Raw genomic sequence first — 17,465 nt, 5'->3', positions numbered from 1 at the left:
ATTTGCATCTGTTTAAAATACTCTACAGTGATCACATGGTTTTCCATGTCCTGGCACCTTTTTTACTTAACATACATTATCCAATTTTACTTGAAGTACACCTATAAGACCCCAAGCCTCCCGTGCTTCCTGGCAGTTCCACTTGGATGGAAACAAAATTCAAGGACCAGCATTTTTGTTAATGTATTTGCATTTCAAACCGTGATCTCCAGTGTAATGACAAATACAGTTCTAGGTACAATGATTATGTCCTTAGGTATGTGGATCTGAGTGTCATTTGCACCAAGGTGAGGTGTGACTGAATTTATGTCTACTTTAAGGCCACTTTCCACTGACTTAGCATAAATTTGATTCTGAGCCTTTTGCACTGGAGTCCTGCATCCAAACTCATTGGACTTTCCATATGAAGAGACCTGTTAAAACATGAATCACCATCAGGCTTCTACAGTATTAACTTGTGCTGTATTATTAGGAAAATACTACAAGTTGCTCTGCAGAGTTTAATTACAAAAGAACTGGAATGGGACAAAGGTAACTGAGGATAAGCAAGTGAGAGGCATGGAAATCTCAGCAGTATCCAGCTTCAGCTGCTCAGAGTAAGAGATCACCTTTTAACAACAGTGATCACAACCACAGTAACCAAAAAAGAGCCCTGATAAGACTGTACCCAATGTCCCTTTGAGTGCTCCTGGTGCTCTGTGATTGCACCTACAGTACAGGTGGGTGTGTGATATTGCTCCTGTTGAAACTAGTGGCAAAATGTTCATTAATTTAATATCTCCTAATTCTGCCCCATTAATAAATTCTGACCAAAGGATTATTTCCCAGAGATCAAATGTGACAGCCTACACTCCATGCAGATATCACCAAAGACACAATATTCCCAGCTCTAGAAACCAAGACTCTCTTATCCATTCTTGCATAGACAGATGAAGACCATGGCTGCCATAAAACACTGATCAAGTTAGTGAGAGATTAATCTCTTGGATTAATAAATACATTAAGACCTTTGACAATTTCCTTTGAAGTAAATATACCTTCAATTACACCTTTCAGCAGGTATCAGTATTTTCTGTGTACTTGACTTCCAATGCTGAAACCTGTTTTATAGCAATAGGAGAGGGACTTTCCATACCTCACCTTACAACTGGGTCATGGCACAGGAAAAAACTATCTGTTGCTTCACATTACTTGAAATATTTTCCAGTAAGAAGTACTCCTAGAATTTTTCCAGCTGAAGCCCAGAATTCTGCTAAATACACAAAAGTCTCAGAAGTATTCTCTACAGACACCGCAAACTATTTTTCAACAGGTCAGTTCTACATACTGAACTATTTGCAAATTATTAAAAATATAAAAAATATTAAACACACAGACTGTTCATTACATTTATAAGTCTCACAGGGCTGAAATGCAAATTACTCAGTACTACAAATATTTGGGTAACTGAAAACTTGCCCAAAATGTTTGAATTAAAAAAAAAAAAAAGCCTTTTTATGGGTTAAGGCAATAATGAGAAAACTGTTCTCCCAAAAATCTGTATCTTATTGTTGGACTGAAAATAGTTTAATAGAGAAAATATTCATTGACAGGACAGTATTTTACATAGAGAATTAAGCCCCATCAAAGTGGGCAATGTCATTCCATCTACAAGGGAAGTGCCAAAGGAGACAGCCAAAATTTGCAACGGTGTGATAATACCAGCAGGGATGGATTTGTTGCTATTATGATTAAAGCATATAAACAGGAGAAGATTAGGAGGGGTGAGAGTGAAAAGAGAGGAAGAACAGTTTATTGGTTGGAAGAAGGGCAGGGAGAAGCTTATGTTGGAATGCAGTGTCACAGTTACACACCATAAAGCTTTCAGTTGCTCCCATTACATGAATGTCAGAATGCAGCTGCCACTTTCCAGCAGAAATTCTTTCCGTTTTCATTTTGGAAGAACGGGGTGGGTTTTTTTTCAATGCAGAACTCTCATTAGATCACCACATTGCATCTACAGGTACCCTTATGGCACAGGGACAGGCAAATGGGACCTTTGTACACATGCTCTGGCACATTTACCACTTAGGATGAGCCATCAATATGCCTTTAAAGTGAAGAGGTGGCTCAACCAAAAGAAAACATTATGAATCAGACTTTGTGCTGTCTTGAACCAACTGCTTTCACAGCCATCGATGTACAGCCATACCTACCAATAAATCTCAATGACAATCCATTCAGTTTAAGGAAATGGGGCTGAACAAAGTAAATGAGAAACCAGCTTTACAATTATAATCTCATTCTGCTGATGAAAAGGAAAGGCCACGATTTTCCATCAGTGCTTTGAGATCCCTAGACTTCTATTTTTAAGTGTTCCACTCAAGACATTTGGAAGGGGTTTATTTTACCAATCACTTGAGTCAGCCCCCAAAAGGCATCCAGTCAAACCAGACCCATAGTCCTTCTCAGCTCAATGGGCTAGGAGTTAGACAAGCTAAACTGGTATTGAATATTGGAAGAAGTTCAGGCCCCTACCATTTTAACTAATTAAAGGGCTTAGTGGCTTAATGATGTATGCTGAAGAAAGAACAGAAAGATTCTGCCTTGTGATACCAGTGAAAAACAGGATGAGTGAGTCAGGAAGTATACACTGAGCAGAACTTTATATTTTTGTCACAGAATGAAAAGAAACCATGAATATTTGAGTTTTGAGAAAGAACTTATGTCCCAAATTCTTGTCAGGGTATCAGAAGAAGGCAAAAAGAGAGAGAACGGAGTTAGGAATTCTCTCAGCTCATTTTTCCATCCTTGCTTTCATCTTTCCAGAATTGTAAGGATTTTAAAGAGTAAGGGAAAAATAGAAAATTCCTTCGTTTGCAATACTACAGACTACTGCTAGCCTTAATTATTATGACAAATTGAATATATGCAGGAATCTGCTAAGAGATAAAAATTATCATACCTAATTTATCACATAAATAAAACTGGCCATCAGGTAAGTAAGGGTTTTAGTGCAACTGAGAACAAGAATTTGCAGAATTATATTTCAATTCTCAGTGCCAGGTAAAAAGTCTAAGCCATGCCAGCTCATATTTAAAGGTCACAATTTATATTATATTTATTGAAAACTGGGGTTTGTACCTTCCATCTCAGTAAAATACACTTGCAGTAGTCATACTACTGTTTTAAGATAGAGGAGCAGAAAATTCAGTGTTTTTAAGAACAATCAGGATTCAAAGAATTCTGCTCCTTATACAAAACTATGCTTTGTTTTGCAATTTGAAGTGGAGCAGAATATTCTTAAAATTTTCCAGTAACTAAAAATGTTGTAACAAAGTTATTAAAAGCATATTTTCATTAACATCAATTCAACTTCCTTACAGGACTTCAAAGGAAGTAAGTTAATTAAATTCATTGTCCTTCCTGGACTTCTGCTTTAATGTATATTTAACACTCAATTCTACATAAAAGAGCAAACTCCAATGAGCTTTTTTTTCACAAAATGCCACAGATAAGTAGACTTGCACCCAAACACTAGAAATTAATTATTTCAAACACTTACACATTGAAACAAATAGAAAAGAGGACTTCTATTACATTTAATTTTGAAGATAACCCCAGCCATAAGAGTACAGATGGGGATTCCTAAGAAGAAATCTAGGGCTTGATTTAGTTCCCTAAAGACAGGCTTATAGTCATGGAACACATCCTCAGGTATCTGAAAAGATCAGTGGTAGCAAAGACTCCCCTAAAATAATCAGCAATCAATGAACTACTAAAGAGATACAGAAAAAAAATTGTCCAGCACTTGCCTGAACATAATTCCACAGGGTATTAAAAATGCCCTCCATGCAGTGCTATCTAAGCTCAGAGATGTTATAACTGTTTTGTATGAAGTTTTGAGTCGTTTTCTGATTCCTTTCACTCCTTCAGTGAACTCTTCAAACGGGACAAACCACTCTTGGGTAGAAACCAGTGCAGCATAAGTACCCCTAGGCTTTGCCATGAGTCATGTGCAATGAACAAATGAACAATAGGGCAGAGTAGGAAATATATGCAATTACAACCCTGTCCATCCTCAGTAACCTCTTTTATAAACTTCCAAGCCAAGTCCTTCCTCATTGCTTGAGCAACTGTACCATATATGACATGAAGCAAGAGCTGACAAAACAGCTCAACTTCTTTGCTGAGGGCTCTAGATTGGCAGTGAAATTCCATTTTCATATAGAGCTTCTAGGAACAGATATTGGTTACTAGAGCTAAAGCTGAGCTCAAAGCATAGCTACGTTTGCAAAGTCTATGTTCAAAAACTCCACAATATCCCTTCACCTGCTCCTTTCGTGAATAACTAATGTTCTAACTGTCTGTGCTAGGTGATCTCCTGCACCTACTATTAAAACAGCATGAGAATTGCTAGATTTTTGGCTCTGTTGTCTTCCATAAAGCACATTAACTGCAGTATAAAAACAGAGAAAAATTTCAAGCTATGTGCAGCATATACTGAATTCCAATCATTTGGTCCAATTCTCTGACGAGATGACTCTCTGATTTTCAAGAGCTATGTGCACACATCTGCAGAATTTCAGAAGATCTCACCTCCCAGCATAAAATGTTCTTTGGGAAATCTGGCTAGTAGAAGGGTGTTGAGTTGAGCTGTACTTAAAACATATGCTAGAAATCCTAATTGCTTTTGAAACTCATTTCTTGCTTTCAATTCCCTCACTTTTATACAATCATTTCAGTTAGTTATTACAATATGAATCTAAATTTCTGGAGATTCAAAATAACGAGATTTTATTTAAAAATTCACAGTACTTAGTAAATCCTGTTATTCTGCCATTTACCATTTTAACCATCTTTTTATTTTTAGTCCTTCATTTCCGCTTAATTCTCATGTTTTACTTTAGATTCCTGATGAATGATCACAGATTCCACTTTTCAGTTTATTTTTTTTCTTTTCTGTTTGTACATTTGGCTACTTTAATGTCTTTTAACTTCCTAGAAAAAATAATTTTTATAGGTGTATTAGAATTTTGACTACATACACTTGAAATCAGATGCTTCATTAGCAGTGAAATAAACACGTTATGAAAAAAAATCAAGTCTCCTGAATCAAAATTATTGTTCCTACTTTTTCCTTCTTTGAAGTAGCACAGATCAAATCTTGCTTTTCATATTATTTCTATATTTACCTGAGCAGTACACCAGTATATTAAACAAGTTGAGAGAAGCTGATATTTAAGTGAACATTATGAACAAAACACAATTTTTCCCAGAAAATTTAGGGAATTAAGCTTTTTCTCAGGCCTTTTGATCACAGGCTTATGGACCAAACAAGGAAATATTAGGGCAGTGATGTTTATTAATTCTGAATTCTCACTCCTAAAATGTGATCAGTGTTAAAAACAGAAACTATTATTCATCTGCTTGCTAATTAGCTGACAGATACAGGATTGCTGATTTTGTCAAGCCTCTCTTTTAATTGCAAAAATTGTCACTCTGCTATTTATCAATCTCATCTCATATTGAACACTTCTCGAAGGCAAATTTTCTTGACTCAGCAGAGTACTAAAGTATATGTAACCCATTATTCCCCATAAAGATCTAGGATTAAGCAGGTGATACCTACCTGCTTCACCCACTTCAAAAACCACACAAGGTACACTATGGATACACATGGCAAACTGTTCAAACTTTAAAATTCCCTCAGGCATGTCACATCTTAAGAGTTGGATCACCTTCAACAGGGTTTATCTCATTTCAAGTTTTTTAAATTTATTTTTTTGCATCCTCGAGACACTTCACAATCTTTTATTCGCTATATTACAAGGTGGAGTTGTATTTTGCCTGTGAAGTAATTTCTATCAGACCTACACTGCACATGGCAATGGACAGTGCCTGCTCCTACTGACAAAGGCAGTGTCCTTTGAGGGTTATACAAAAGAGTCCGTCTGCCTGTTGACTGCTGCATTTTCTTACTGTTTACATTTTTAAAGCTTTTTTTTGAAGGGGAAGGATAGAAAAGAATCTAACTGGGTCCCACAGGGTTAGGATCTGTCATTAAGCCAGTGAAAATAATGGTTGCTAGCAGTCTCTTGGGTGAGCTGACACTTTCAACCTCATTCCGCAGTTATCAGCCTTTTGCCGACAGTGTTTTCAAGGTCTGTTGAAATTTTAAATCCAAGCCTTTTATGAGTTTCTCAGCCAAAAGCTAGTATTTCCCTTAAAAAACTTTGTTTGCCATGAACCCATCTCCCTACTTTGCAGCTGCCCACCCAGAGAGGATTTTTATATTTGCCTTAGCTTTTCATGTGAAGATTTTTTTCATATTTTCTTTTTTAGGAAAAAAAATCTTTCTGCAAATCTTTGTAGCAACTTCTTTGATGCTTCAAAGATACAGTATATTATTTATTTGATTTGGTTAGATTTAGTAAGTCATCTGCACTACTTCTCTCTTTTTCCAGGCAAGTGAGATGCAGAACATTTGCATATGCCCAATGTTCCTATTGCTGCTTTACTGCCTGATCCATCAGAATTACTGATGCTGCCTGAAGCATCACCCAGAGTTCTGAGGTGTATTTTGCAGACTCTGTAATGTATAAGCTGTCAACTAAAGCAAATTTTATCCCAATTGCTGTCTCAGACTGCCTCGTATATGCTTCCAAAGACTTGATACACCAAGAACTGATAGAACTGCCAAATGTCTCTCTCTGTCTCATAAAAATAATCCAACTCGGAGACCAACTTAAAACATCCATAAAGTTAAATTAACACACTCATCTCACTGAAGGCAGTTGAACTTAGATTCATGTTTAAATCTATGCAAGCTTGTGTCAGAGTTAGTCTTTTCTTACTTCCTCAACACATAAAGGGGGATGAAGGTGGGTGTATACAAGACCAGTGCCGTTTGTTCGTTCCTTTAATACGTATTTCATTTATATGGATGGATGAAGAAGAAAACAACACCAGACTCAGTTTAGTTTCATACCATGTCCTAGAAATACATAGCTCTCTTCACAGATACACATTTATCTGAAATGTGCACCAATTCCCTTGTGAAGTCTACTAAGCATAGCCACCTGTTTTTTCCCCTGTATAATAATTTTACAAATATTGACGCTGAGTTTGTGTTACTGTAAGTAATTTTATTTATTATGCTGTTTTTTTTCACTTTTTCATTTAGACCTGCAACTAACAAGAAATTGATATATTTATTACTCCCTCTCTCAATATATATTTCTATAATATTTCTCTATTTTATGCAGTCTCACTGTACTTTTCAAAATATCTGAGATAAACATACTGCTGAAAGGAAGCATTCAAGATGTTTAAAAATATGCCTTGCTGTCTGCACCTTGCTAAACATATTTTATAACAGACAGCAAGACCATCAGAAGTTAATTTACCTAGATGACAGCTATATAACTAACTTTGTTTAAAGTACCATAACATCTAATTTAGGTAATCAACGTCGGAATCAGATGCTATTATATCAAATTAAACTTTCAAATATGGAATAAAAATGTGTATTTCTTTTTCTCTCATGGGTGGTTGTATTTTCATCTTTTCTCTCTTTCCAAAAAGCACCAGAACTTCTAGTCACAACCTGGTACCTTGCCATCCTTTCAGAAGATGTTGACACCATGAGTATTGGATTACATATTTAGGTTCTAATCTCAGCAAAATAGAAAGTGAATGAGTGTCACTGCTTTCATATATTCTTCCCCCCTTCCTTTAATCCCACTGAAAAGATTCCCTATTTTCTCAATGGTCAGACATGCTTAGCAGTGCCTGTACTGCTAAAAAAATTTGCCTCCTTCAATCTCACAGATCCTGTACATTTACAGTAATTCCAGAGTAAAAACTTTGTTTTTTTGAGAAGTACCCATATTTAAAAATATGGTAGTTTTCTCTTTCCTAACATTATGAAAGCGCTTCCCATACTCACAACCAAGTGTTCAACAAGCAAAACTAAATAATCGGTATGTGCACAGAAATGATGCATCAGGGTTTCCAAGTTAGGAATGTGTTTTAAAATACACAACTATTTCATGTTCTGTTTTTAGCTATCATTTATGAAATCAACAAATTCCAGCAATACCAAATATTTCTTCACACCACTGAGACACAGTAGCAATACATGGGTATGATTTACATATTACAGAAATTTAATTTGCTTAAACTGTTGCCACTCAGAGGTTTTAAACTCTTCCTCTTCAATGAGTTTTACAGAAGATCAATACTTACATTGTACTCATTAACAAGAGTTAATTTACTACCACAAAGGTGTTAGCATTTCAAAAACATCACTGCAAACGTAAGACTAATTCTGGAAGAGATTGAATTTCACTAGTAAGGAAGCTTGTCAATTTTTGATTAAATTAATGATCAAATGGAGTGTTTTAGGAAACACTCAATAGTGCTGCCAGTAACATACAAGGAAATCCTCCAAGTATGGATTTGCATTTTAGAAGAGAATGCCTGGAGGATGTAGCATATTTATGGGTCAGATGCATGTTCCAACAACTGAGAAAATAATTTTGTCACTGAGCCTCATTTTTCAGTTCTGTTGTCTGAATAAAGAGTGAAGAATATTATGAGGTTAAGAGCAAGTATCAAGGAAGCTGTACATTACTGCAGTTTTCCATCCTCACAAAGTGAGGCTGATTTTTTTCCTTCCCAGTGCCAAAACTTTTTAGCAGTCTGGCAAAATCTGGATGCTCTACTTCCCACGGAGAGGTGAATGTTGGTAAGACTTGAAGCCCACCATGACAACTGGAAAGTGTTTGTGGTTACTCATGAGCCAGAAAACACCAGCCAGGAATTATTCTGCAGCTTTTCACTGAACAGGAGGGCACAGGATGGGTTTTGCTCACATGGATGAATCTCCTCCTGCCTCTGAACAGGATGTCAGCCTCCAAACTAACTACTGGGAATGGTCCTGGACCTCAGCCAAACCCAGAACCTTGCAAGAGTGCTGCTGGGAGTTGCTGCTTTCTTTGGGCCAGAAAGTCACTTAAAGACAAGTTTAAAACATCACTGTCCCATTGCTGAAATCTGTGCCATAGCCCCACTTAGTTACAAGCATGGAGGTAACCTGTGTGCCCTTCTCTACCAATCAGACTTGGTTAAAGGCACCAATCTAAGATTAAGTTTGTGTTAGTGGCTCTCCTGAAGGAACACTCAATGGAAGCCTCCCTGAGAGTCAATGAGAAAATAGGGATGGGCTCCAAAACCTAATTCATGCTGGAATAGACTGGCAATTCCTGTTTCATTTCTACTAATTAGAGAGAAAAGCATTATCTCACACAAGTCTAAGGAAAAAATGCAGTACCCCATTTACTTGCAGAGCACAGGGGCCCTAAATACAGCAACATTCAGGTCCAAAGAAGGGCAATAAAGCTCGCATAGGGCCTAGATAACAATTCTCTTATGAGAAGAGGCTGAGGGAGCTGGGTTTTTTAGTCTGGAGAAGAGGAGGCTCAGGGGAGACCTCTACAACTGCTGCAGTGATGTGGAGATCAGTCTCAAGTGAAAACATATGAGGAAATGGCCTTAAATTGCACCAAGGGAGATTCAGATTAGTTATTAGAAATCGTTTTTGCACTGAATGAATGGTTAGGCATTGAAATAAGTTGCCCTGGGAGGTAGTGTCTATGGAAATGTTGAAAAGGCATACTGGATAAGACACCTGGGGATATGGGTTAGGGATGAGTATGGTGGTCCTGGGTTGATGACTGCACTTGACCATCTTGAAAGTCTCTTCCAACCTTGATGATTGTGATTCTGTGAAAACTGACAGCTGAAGAGGAACCAAGGAGGAGAGAGAAAGGGGATGTACTTTCTTCTTTTCATGCATGCTAAGGGAGGGACAATCTAGTCTGTATGTGGTTGAACTACGGAAGAGCTTTAAATTGTGAAACAAAAGTTTCTTCAGTGAAGCGGGGTCAGGCATTGGAACAGACTGCACAGGGAAGTGGTTGAATCACCATCCTGGAAGTGTTCAAGAAACATGTAGATGTGGCACTGTCGGGACATGGTTTAGTGCTGAACACGGCAGTGCTGCATTTACAACTGGACTCAATGACCTTAGAGATCTTTCCCAAACTTAACAATTCTATGACTCTGGGATTCTAAAAATCAAATCTGCTAAACATACATTCCAAATATACATTTTTACTGGATTATTTGAATAAAAAATACAACAAATTAACCTCTAGCTCAGAATAATAAATTGTAAATAATGAAAGGTTCTTTGCAAAGCAAAGAATTTAAAGATGAAACCCAAAATTTATATAATAAAAAATATCACCAAGAACTACACAAATATAAAATCAAATGATCTAGCTACTAAAATACACATGTGCTCAAAATCTTGTGGGAATCAAATATTCCAGTAAAAATAAAGGGAGAGATGGAAACACAAGTTTCTTATTATCACACTTCATATGTTATAAAACCTAAGAGTTAACTTATTTTTGGCAATGGGACAAAGATTGCACAATATTCCGGCTTACACAAATATTTTCTATTGTTGAATGCATCTTAAATGTAGCTTGTCATATATTAACTTTATGCAGACAGTGCACCATGAGATCTAAGAGGGTCCTAAAGATCCCTACATTTCAAAATACTGACAAACAGCTGCCAGCATCTGGTGAGACAGGTGTAAAAATGTTAGTCAACAATTTTTAGTTTAATTGAAAGCAAATAAAATCATTTGAGCAATAAAGACTACAGATTTTGACCCCAAAAAAGCTGGCATGTTTGAACAAATTAATGCACATATTTTCTAGAATGCTCCTTCCTGAAAATATGTAACATTTCTCTAAAAAAATATTCTTGTTTATAATCACAGAGTGAAATATGCCTATTATTATAATATATCAGGTTATCCTCATGTTCCACATTTTTAGTTCTTTTTACCTTTAAAGGAAGAAGAAGTTAGATGTGCAGTGGAAATGCTTATGAAGCAGTGGATATGAATCTATTAACCACATATGTTACATGTATTAGCCACATGCATATATTAACCCCAGACTTCATGTCACCACTAACATGGGACTTCTTTCCACTGAAGATTTTATAAAATAAAGGATGAAGTAATTATTTAGTAAGAGTGAATGTTTAAGAATAACCCCCCCACACACACACCATTTTCCATTTATCAGCCACTAACAGGCAGTTAGCACTGAGCACAGTTTGCCATTTACAGAGGGCAAGGACATAGTCCTGCTTCAACCTTATCACTGCTTCACAGGGACAAAGAAAAATGTTCAGATATACAGAACATGCAGTTACAGCTCTCACTCTCACTGAGTTACACAAACCAAGACTGAATTGCAGAAGCAGTGATATTTGTATTACATTTTAAAATCAATGTCTTTCATAGACGTACTCCTCATAATGTATCTTACTATTCATTCCCATACATTTTCCCATGTCTAACCAGCAATCCATTCGCCTCAAGATAACAGACCACTATAAAAATCACAACCAGTCTTAATTTTTGGTGTAACACATAAAGCAATTGCCAAACGTCTAGTGATTTGCTTATAAATTATTTAAAGATGACAACAAGGAAGTCATAAATACATGTGTCACCATTATTAATTATTTATATTCCAAGGGCATTAGAGATCCAAATTCAGACTCAGATTTACATCAATCTGCTTTATTATATATTACTAGGATCAAGCCAATTTTTTTGTTTGTTTTGTAGAACAGAGTTTTTACAGAAAACACATGGCATTACCCATAGCCTGAGCATGTGCACTGCTTTGTTAATAAAGCAACTCCCATTCAAGAAGGTTCATGTACCTGAAGTTCCGACGCCCGTTTCATCATCTCCAGGGTGATGTAGCAACCAATAGAATGAGCAATCAGTACCAGCTTTATATCTTTTGATACATTCTTTTTGAGGAAGTTCAGCTTGTGCTCTACTTGTCCGTTAAGTCCAAAAACATCCTCTAGCTCCTTAATATCTGTGTCTGAAACATAAAAGAAAAGAAGTCCTTTGGTTCAGTGAATAAAATTTCAGGCATGTTTTTTCTTTTGCCTCTCTTCTTTGTAGAACACTGAAATAAAAATATGTATTAGTTTTAAAAAACCCAAATAAACCAAACACAAGAAAAACCCCTCACCAGACTTAAAAATTTAATTTTCAGTCACCACCGCTGGAAAATACTGACTGATAAATCACATGCACAGTATGTAAAGCCTTACGTGTAGCTTGGGAACGAGCACAAGACATGTAAACACATGGAGATTTCACAGCACATCATCCACTATTTTGATCTCCTTCATTCAGAACAAGATCAAACTCAGGGCATTGGATCACCTTAAATCAATCCAACTTTACTTTACAACAGCAATACTGCCCAGGAATGAGTCCCTCCCCACAGAAGACAAGCTCCCATATATGTCATCATGCACTAGCAACCTTCAGATATTCAAAACCACCTGTATTAAAGATGCACAAAAATGTCCCATGGAATAAGGAAAGATAAGAAATGCCTATGTGTCAACACAGAAAACCAGTATCTACATAAAATATCCCTGTTAATGCAGGTTCTTATCAATGTCAATTCAGCTGGAAAGTGGAAAATCAAGTTAGCGCTTCGTGGTTCTAGATTACTGTACAATTTCATTCCTGTTTTGCCAGGGACCTTCTAAAGGAGCTTGGGCAATCCCTCATGATGAGGATTTGGCTCCTTGCTTCCTGGCCAGTCAACAAGACAAACTGAACTGGTGTCTGTAAAAATACACAGCAATTCAGGCACCTTTAACTTGCTTATTACAATGGTGACATGCATCTGAAGTTCCCCAGTCTAAAGGGGCTCACTGCTCTTTCATCTGCTAGAAAAGTGCTTTACCCACTAAACTAAATGTTGCTGTTGAGTAAGAAATGACACAGACTCACCAGAAGGCTGGATTGCACAGCATCTCGCTTCACTCTGAAATCCTCTCTTTTTATAGACTGTTCCGATACAGACAGACCAGACTGGTCAATTAATCAATAGATTTCACCTGACTGGCTAATTAACAAAACGCCTTTCTTATAAACAATCTTTAAGACAAACAGGAAAGCAGAGACTAGGAAAACAATACCTGTAGGTTGTTTATAATAACAAGCTATCACTGCTTATCTTCATAAAGTCTCACAAGCCGATTCCGGTTTTCTTGCTCTCTGACCAGGCTGTCACATCCACAATTAAACACTAAGTTACGGATACACCACTCCAGTTTATGCTGGACTACTCTACTGACATGACTGTAAGAAGAAATACTAAAAAGCAGAGTAATAAAAAAGAGATAGAAAGAATGAATGAATGCCTGCCCCTAGCGTACCTAGATGAGATGGAGTGGTACTAGTATCACTTAATCTCTTAAATCTGTGCTATTATCTCAGGATTCAGTTTCATACTACAGATAAAAACCTCTGATCTTCTCTGCTGCTTCAGGCTGATTTGCAGTGCAGTTTTAGCTTGAAGGAAGCTAAACCTCCTGGCAGCATAGTTTGGACACAGAGTGGGGACCAGCTCATTACTGAGCCATGGTCCTAGAGATGGCTCCAAGGTTCCTGGCAAAAGCCATCCACCTCTAACAACTCAGGGGCAGCTAACAGAATGCACACAAAGCCCAAACTGGCCCAGTATGGTGTTTAACTTCCCACTTGGTGTCTTTTGATGAGCTCTGCAACTGTACCTGGTGTGAAAAACAGATGTGGAAGAAAATGTCCATCAGGCAAAGACACTGTAAAGATAAATACGTTAAAAATACTGAAATACATTGAAAAATGACTGTACAAGAAAGTCAGAATCGTAGCTCTGTTTCAGATTGTTCTGCACCTGCTTGAAGAAAGAGATAACTATGAGTTAACTGCCTATGACTGTGAACAACATGTAGCAAATTATGGCTGTCAGTGCTTTAATTCTTACACAGTAAATTTCATGGCAACTGGACAGTACCCTCAAATACTGAAGATTACTAACACTGCTGTAGTGAAGTTATTGGGAGGTTGATAGTGACAGAACTAATTGGTAGCCCAAGTGGGCTGGGACTACATCACCTTTTTGATCATGTGCATGAAACATACCCTTTAGAAGCAAAGTAATTGTTCAAGATAGATTTTTTCTGAGTTTAAATAATTACCATCAAAGTCCCAACAAAGTTGCTCTTCAGTTAAACTAGTATTTCTGCTAAAACTACCAATGATTGTATCCCAGCATAATTTAGAGCAATTTACTCAAAACAAAAAAGGGTTTACCAAAATACACCCAAGGAATGCAAAATTAGATGAGAAGTGATATTTTATTTGGCTTTCTACATGTAATGGAAAACAAAGAGTTTGTTCTATTTTCCAAAACCCTAAATAAAAGTCTAAGGCAAAACCACTGTTTTTAAGCTTAGTTTCTACTTTTAGCAAAAGCTGCCTTTCCTACATTAAATTACACAGCAGCTCAGCTTCATGTAGGAATAAGTTGTCTACATCCCAAGTCTAATTACAGGTATATGTAACACAAAAAACGTCAACACAGTAGAAACATGATGGCCCACTGAATAGAGCAACAAGTGAAGGAGGAAATTATACTGAGTATATATGTATTACAACACATATTGTAAGATATATGTGTTGGTAACATATGTAGTGTTGGGTTGAGTGAGTCAATTATCCCTGGTAATCATTTGCTATCATTTCTGTACTGTTTCACTCAGCTCTGCCATCTTAGTCGTTTATCAGCACATCTTTTAATGTTTTACATTTCATTTCTATTATTGAATCTAAGTGTTTTCAGCTTATTTTCCAGTTAAAGCACAGGAAAATGAGGCAAAGTAGGTGTATAAATCTTGTAGAGAACTTTTCATGGTTCACAAAACCCCAAAAACCAAGCAGGAAACAAGACAAATTTTTATTTGTATTATTCAGTCTCACAAGGTTAATGGTTTTTCCATACATGAATTCAGCATCTGCTAAAAGGGCTGCTGAAGACTGCTGCCATGAAATTAATAAATAGCACAGCAGAGACAGCCTAAGCCCTTCTCAATACTTCCCAAGTTTAGATTAACTATGTTAGACAAATACAGTTAATTAGCTAAGACATTACATACCTAATTTAATGTTTATTTACCTAATAAATATCATTGCAGGCATTCTGGCCAACATACCCAAAGCTATTGGCTTCAGTAGAAATGTCCCTGTTCAGAACCAGCTGTGTTGTAAGATCAAGAACCCTGAGGAAGGACATAGCTGGGGATTGAAAATAAAGTGAAAACAATGGCTTCTTCCTCCTTGCATTTGGTCAGACTTGAGAACACTCAATTCAAGCCTGTGCACCAATGTTTCCTTAAGGGAGCCAGGGAGAGTTGAGCCTGCAGAAGCAATTTTTAATTGGATGGATGGGTCAGTTGTGATTGATGATGATCATGGACACTCAATCTACTGTGGGCCACATCAGCCTCAGCACAGCCCTGCTCACACACTCAGAGCAAAGATGTTCCGATTCCCTCGGCTACTGGCCTGTGTTGCACACACAGAGAACCTCTCTGAGACTGCCAGTGAGTCCTGACAGCCAAGGCTGACCCCAGAAAATTGTTTCAGCTGTTTAATACAACCTTTCCTTTTCTTCTGAAATAGTGGTTTATTGCCAAACCAAATCATCTTGGCACTATTCCTAGAGAAGCCACACTGGGGAATGCACATGCAGTGTGGGGACTGGTAATTCCCATGCAAAACTCTCATCACGGATCAACCCCACACTCCTCAGGTGAAGCTCCACGTCCCATAACCCTGTACTGAAATAGACATCCTATCTGACATCTGGACAAACATAAAATTGCCCACGCCTCGTGTCACTTCATGTTTCCCCAACACAAATGCTACACTGCTAATAGTCCAAAATGTGTAAGAGCTGGGCTGCATCACAAGTCTGAAAGATTTATTTATTTATTTTACAGAATAAAATCGCCCAGGGATTATCCAAAATCAACATGAATTTCTTGGGTGGAGAAGTTTAAATGGGTTCTTTGTATAAGCAAACAGACTTGCACAAACACACTGGCAGTCAGCACTCCAATGGCTCTACATGAAAGAAGAGACCAGAGTGACTTCACCTCAGGTGTGGAATACATGCCATGGCTGAAGGAGAGCTCATTTAAGCAGTTTTCAGATAGTAGAAATTATACAACTTGTACCTTATGCTACAAACACCCCATCTGGGCCAAGACATGATTTTAAGACTTTATTTAACTGGTGTATTAAAAGAAATACTGTATTTCTTTTTTTTTTTTTTGGCAAAGCATTAATTTTCTGATGTGCTTTTGGAAAAACAAATGCACCATCACTTTAACAACTCTCTTTTTCTAACCTCTGCTAAAACTACAGGCAGAAAACAATGATAGATTAAAATATAGTGTTTGCTCTATGATTAGTTGACAAGTTCATCTTGCTAGGAAAGAGGACTTTGGTTTTCAGAAAAATAACAGAGAATTGTATTTGTTTGTTTTTCTGCTGTGTATGCAAGGGAAATTCTTATGCAGAAAAAAAGTGTAGCAGTTATATGAGCAGACTTGAGGCTGCCAATTCATAAAAGTTAGCCTTTCATTAAAAAGTCTGCTGAATCAGAGAGTCCTTTTTACTGGAAGATTAAAAAAGATACTGGAGGCCTGACTTTCTAACAGGACCTTTAAATTTCTGCACGCCTTTGTACTTCCCAAATGTTACAATTTTACATGTCCAAACTCCGAACTGCCCCGGTCACAACAGGTGACTGAGTATTTGAGCTCAGTACATATTGAACACTTGTCCACTTGTCATGGAGTGACTTTGAAGTATGTCCCAAGATCAGCTCATAAACAAGGCCTCCAAATTGTTCCTGATCAAGTAAGGAACCACAAGGAAAGGTGACCTGCAATTACATGTGATAAAGGAAAGGGAGGTAAAAACCACTGGTCTACCTGCACTGTATCTTCCTCTTCATGGATCACTGACTCTAGACGTGGTAGCAGGATATCTAAGGACAAACTTCAAGCAATCACTTCTATAAACTCCTGTGGTCAAGAATTTTCAAAACTGGATCTTTTGCAGCATAAGGACAAATAAGTGTCTGGAGACTGAACGAATGGGGTAGCTCAGGGACATATAAATTCCCCTGCATCTCCACCAAATACCCAAGTAAAACCAACATATTGAGCCAAGTGTTTTGGACTTTACATACCAACTCTTTTTCCTACCACAAACACACAGACAGACACTGGTGGGAAGAGCAGTAATTTTGACTGAATAACTTGTGTTTAGATGAAGCAACACCTGGAAAGTTTTTATCTTTTCCTTTATGTAGTGACAGGCAGAAATGACAACCAAATTAGCTGTTAAAATGGTGTACATAATATGAAGTCTAATTCTGGAAATTAAATAAATAATTTGATTGCTTTTTTTCCTCATAGCAAAAGACAATAATTCCTAAAAATTGAACCATGCCATT

General features: G+C 37.2%; 1 protein-coding gene across 2 annotated transcripts in view; it reads right to left on the bottom strand.

Moving 5' to 3' along the window:
* Positions 1 to 17,465, bottom strand: part of LDAH (lipid droplet associated hydrolase) — a 114,788-nt gene that overhangs the window by 52,422 nt on the left and 44,901 nt on the right. For both annotated transcript variants that reach the window (XM_021525335.3, XM_085574486.1), the window contains exon 4: positions 11,803 to 11,972. In XM_021525335.3, coding sequence (XP_021381010.1) covers positions 11,803 to 11,972 — 170 coding nt within the window. The remainder of the gene's footprint in view (positions 1 to 11,802; positions 11,973 to 17,465) is intronic.

The sequence above is a fragment of the Lonchura striata genome, chromosome 3 (genome assembly GCF_050655825.1).
Source record: "Lonchura striata isolate lonStrDom1 chromosome 3, ASM5065582v1, whole genome shotgun sequence".
Taxonomy (NCBI): domain Eukaryota; kingdom Metazoa; phylum Chordata; class Aves; order Passeriformes; family Estrildidae; genus Lonchura; species Lonchura striata.
This window is presented reverse-complemented; position numbering and strand designations above follow the sequence as displayed.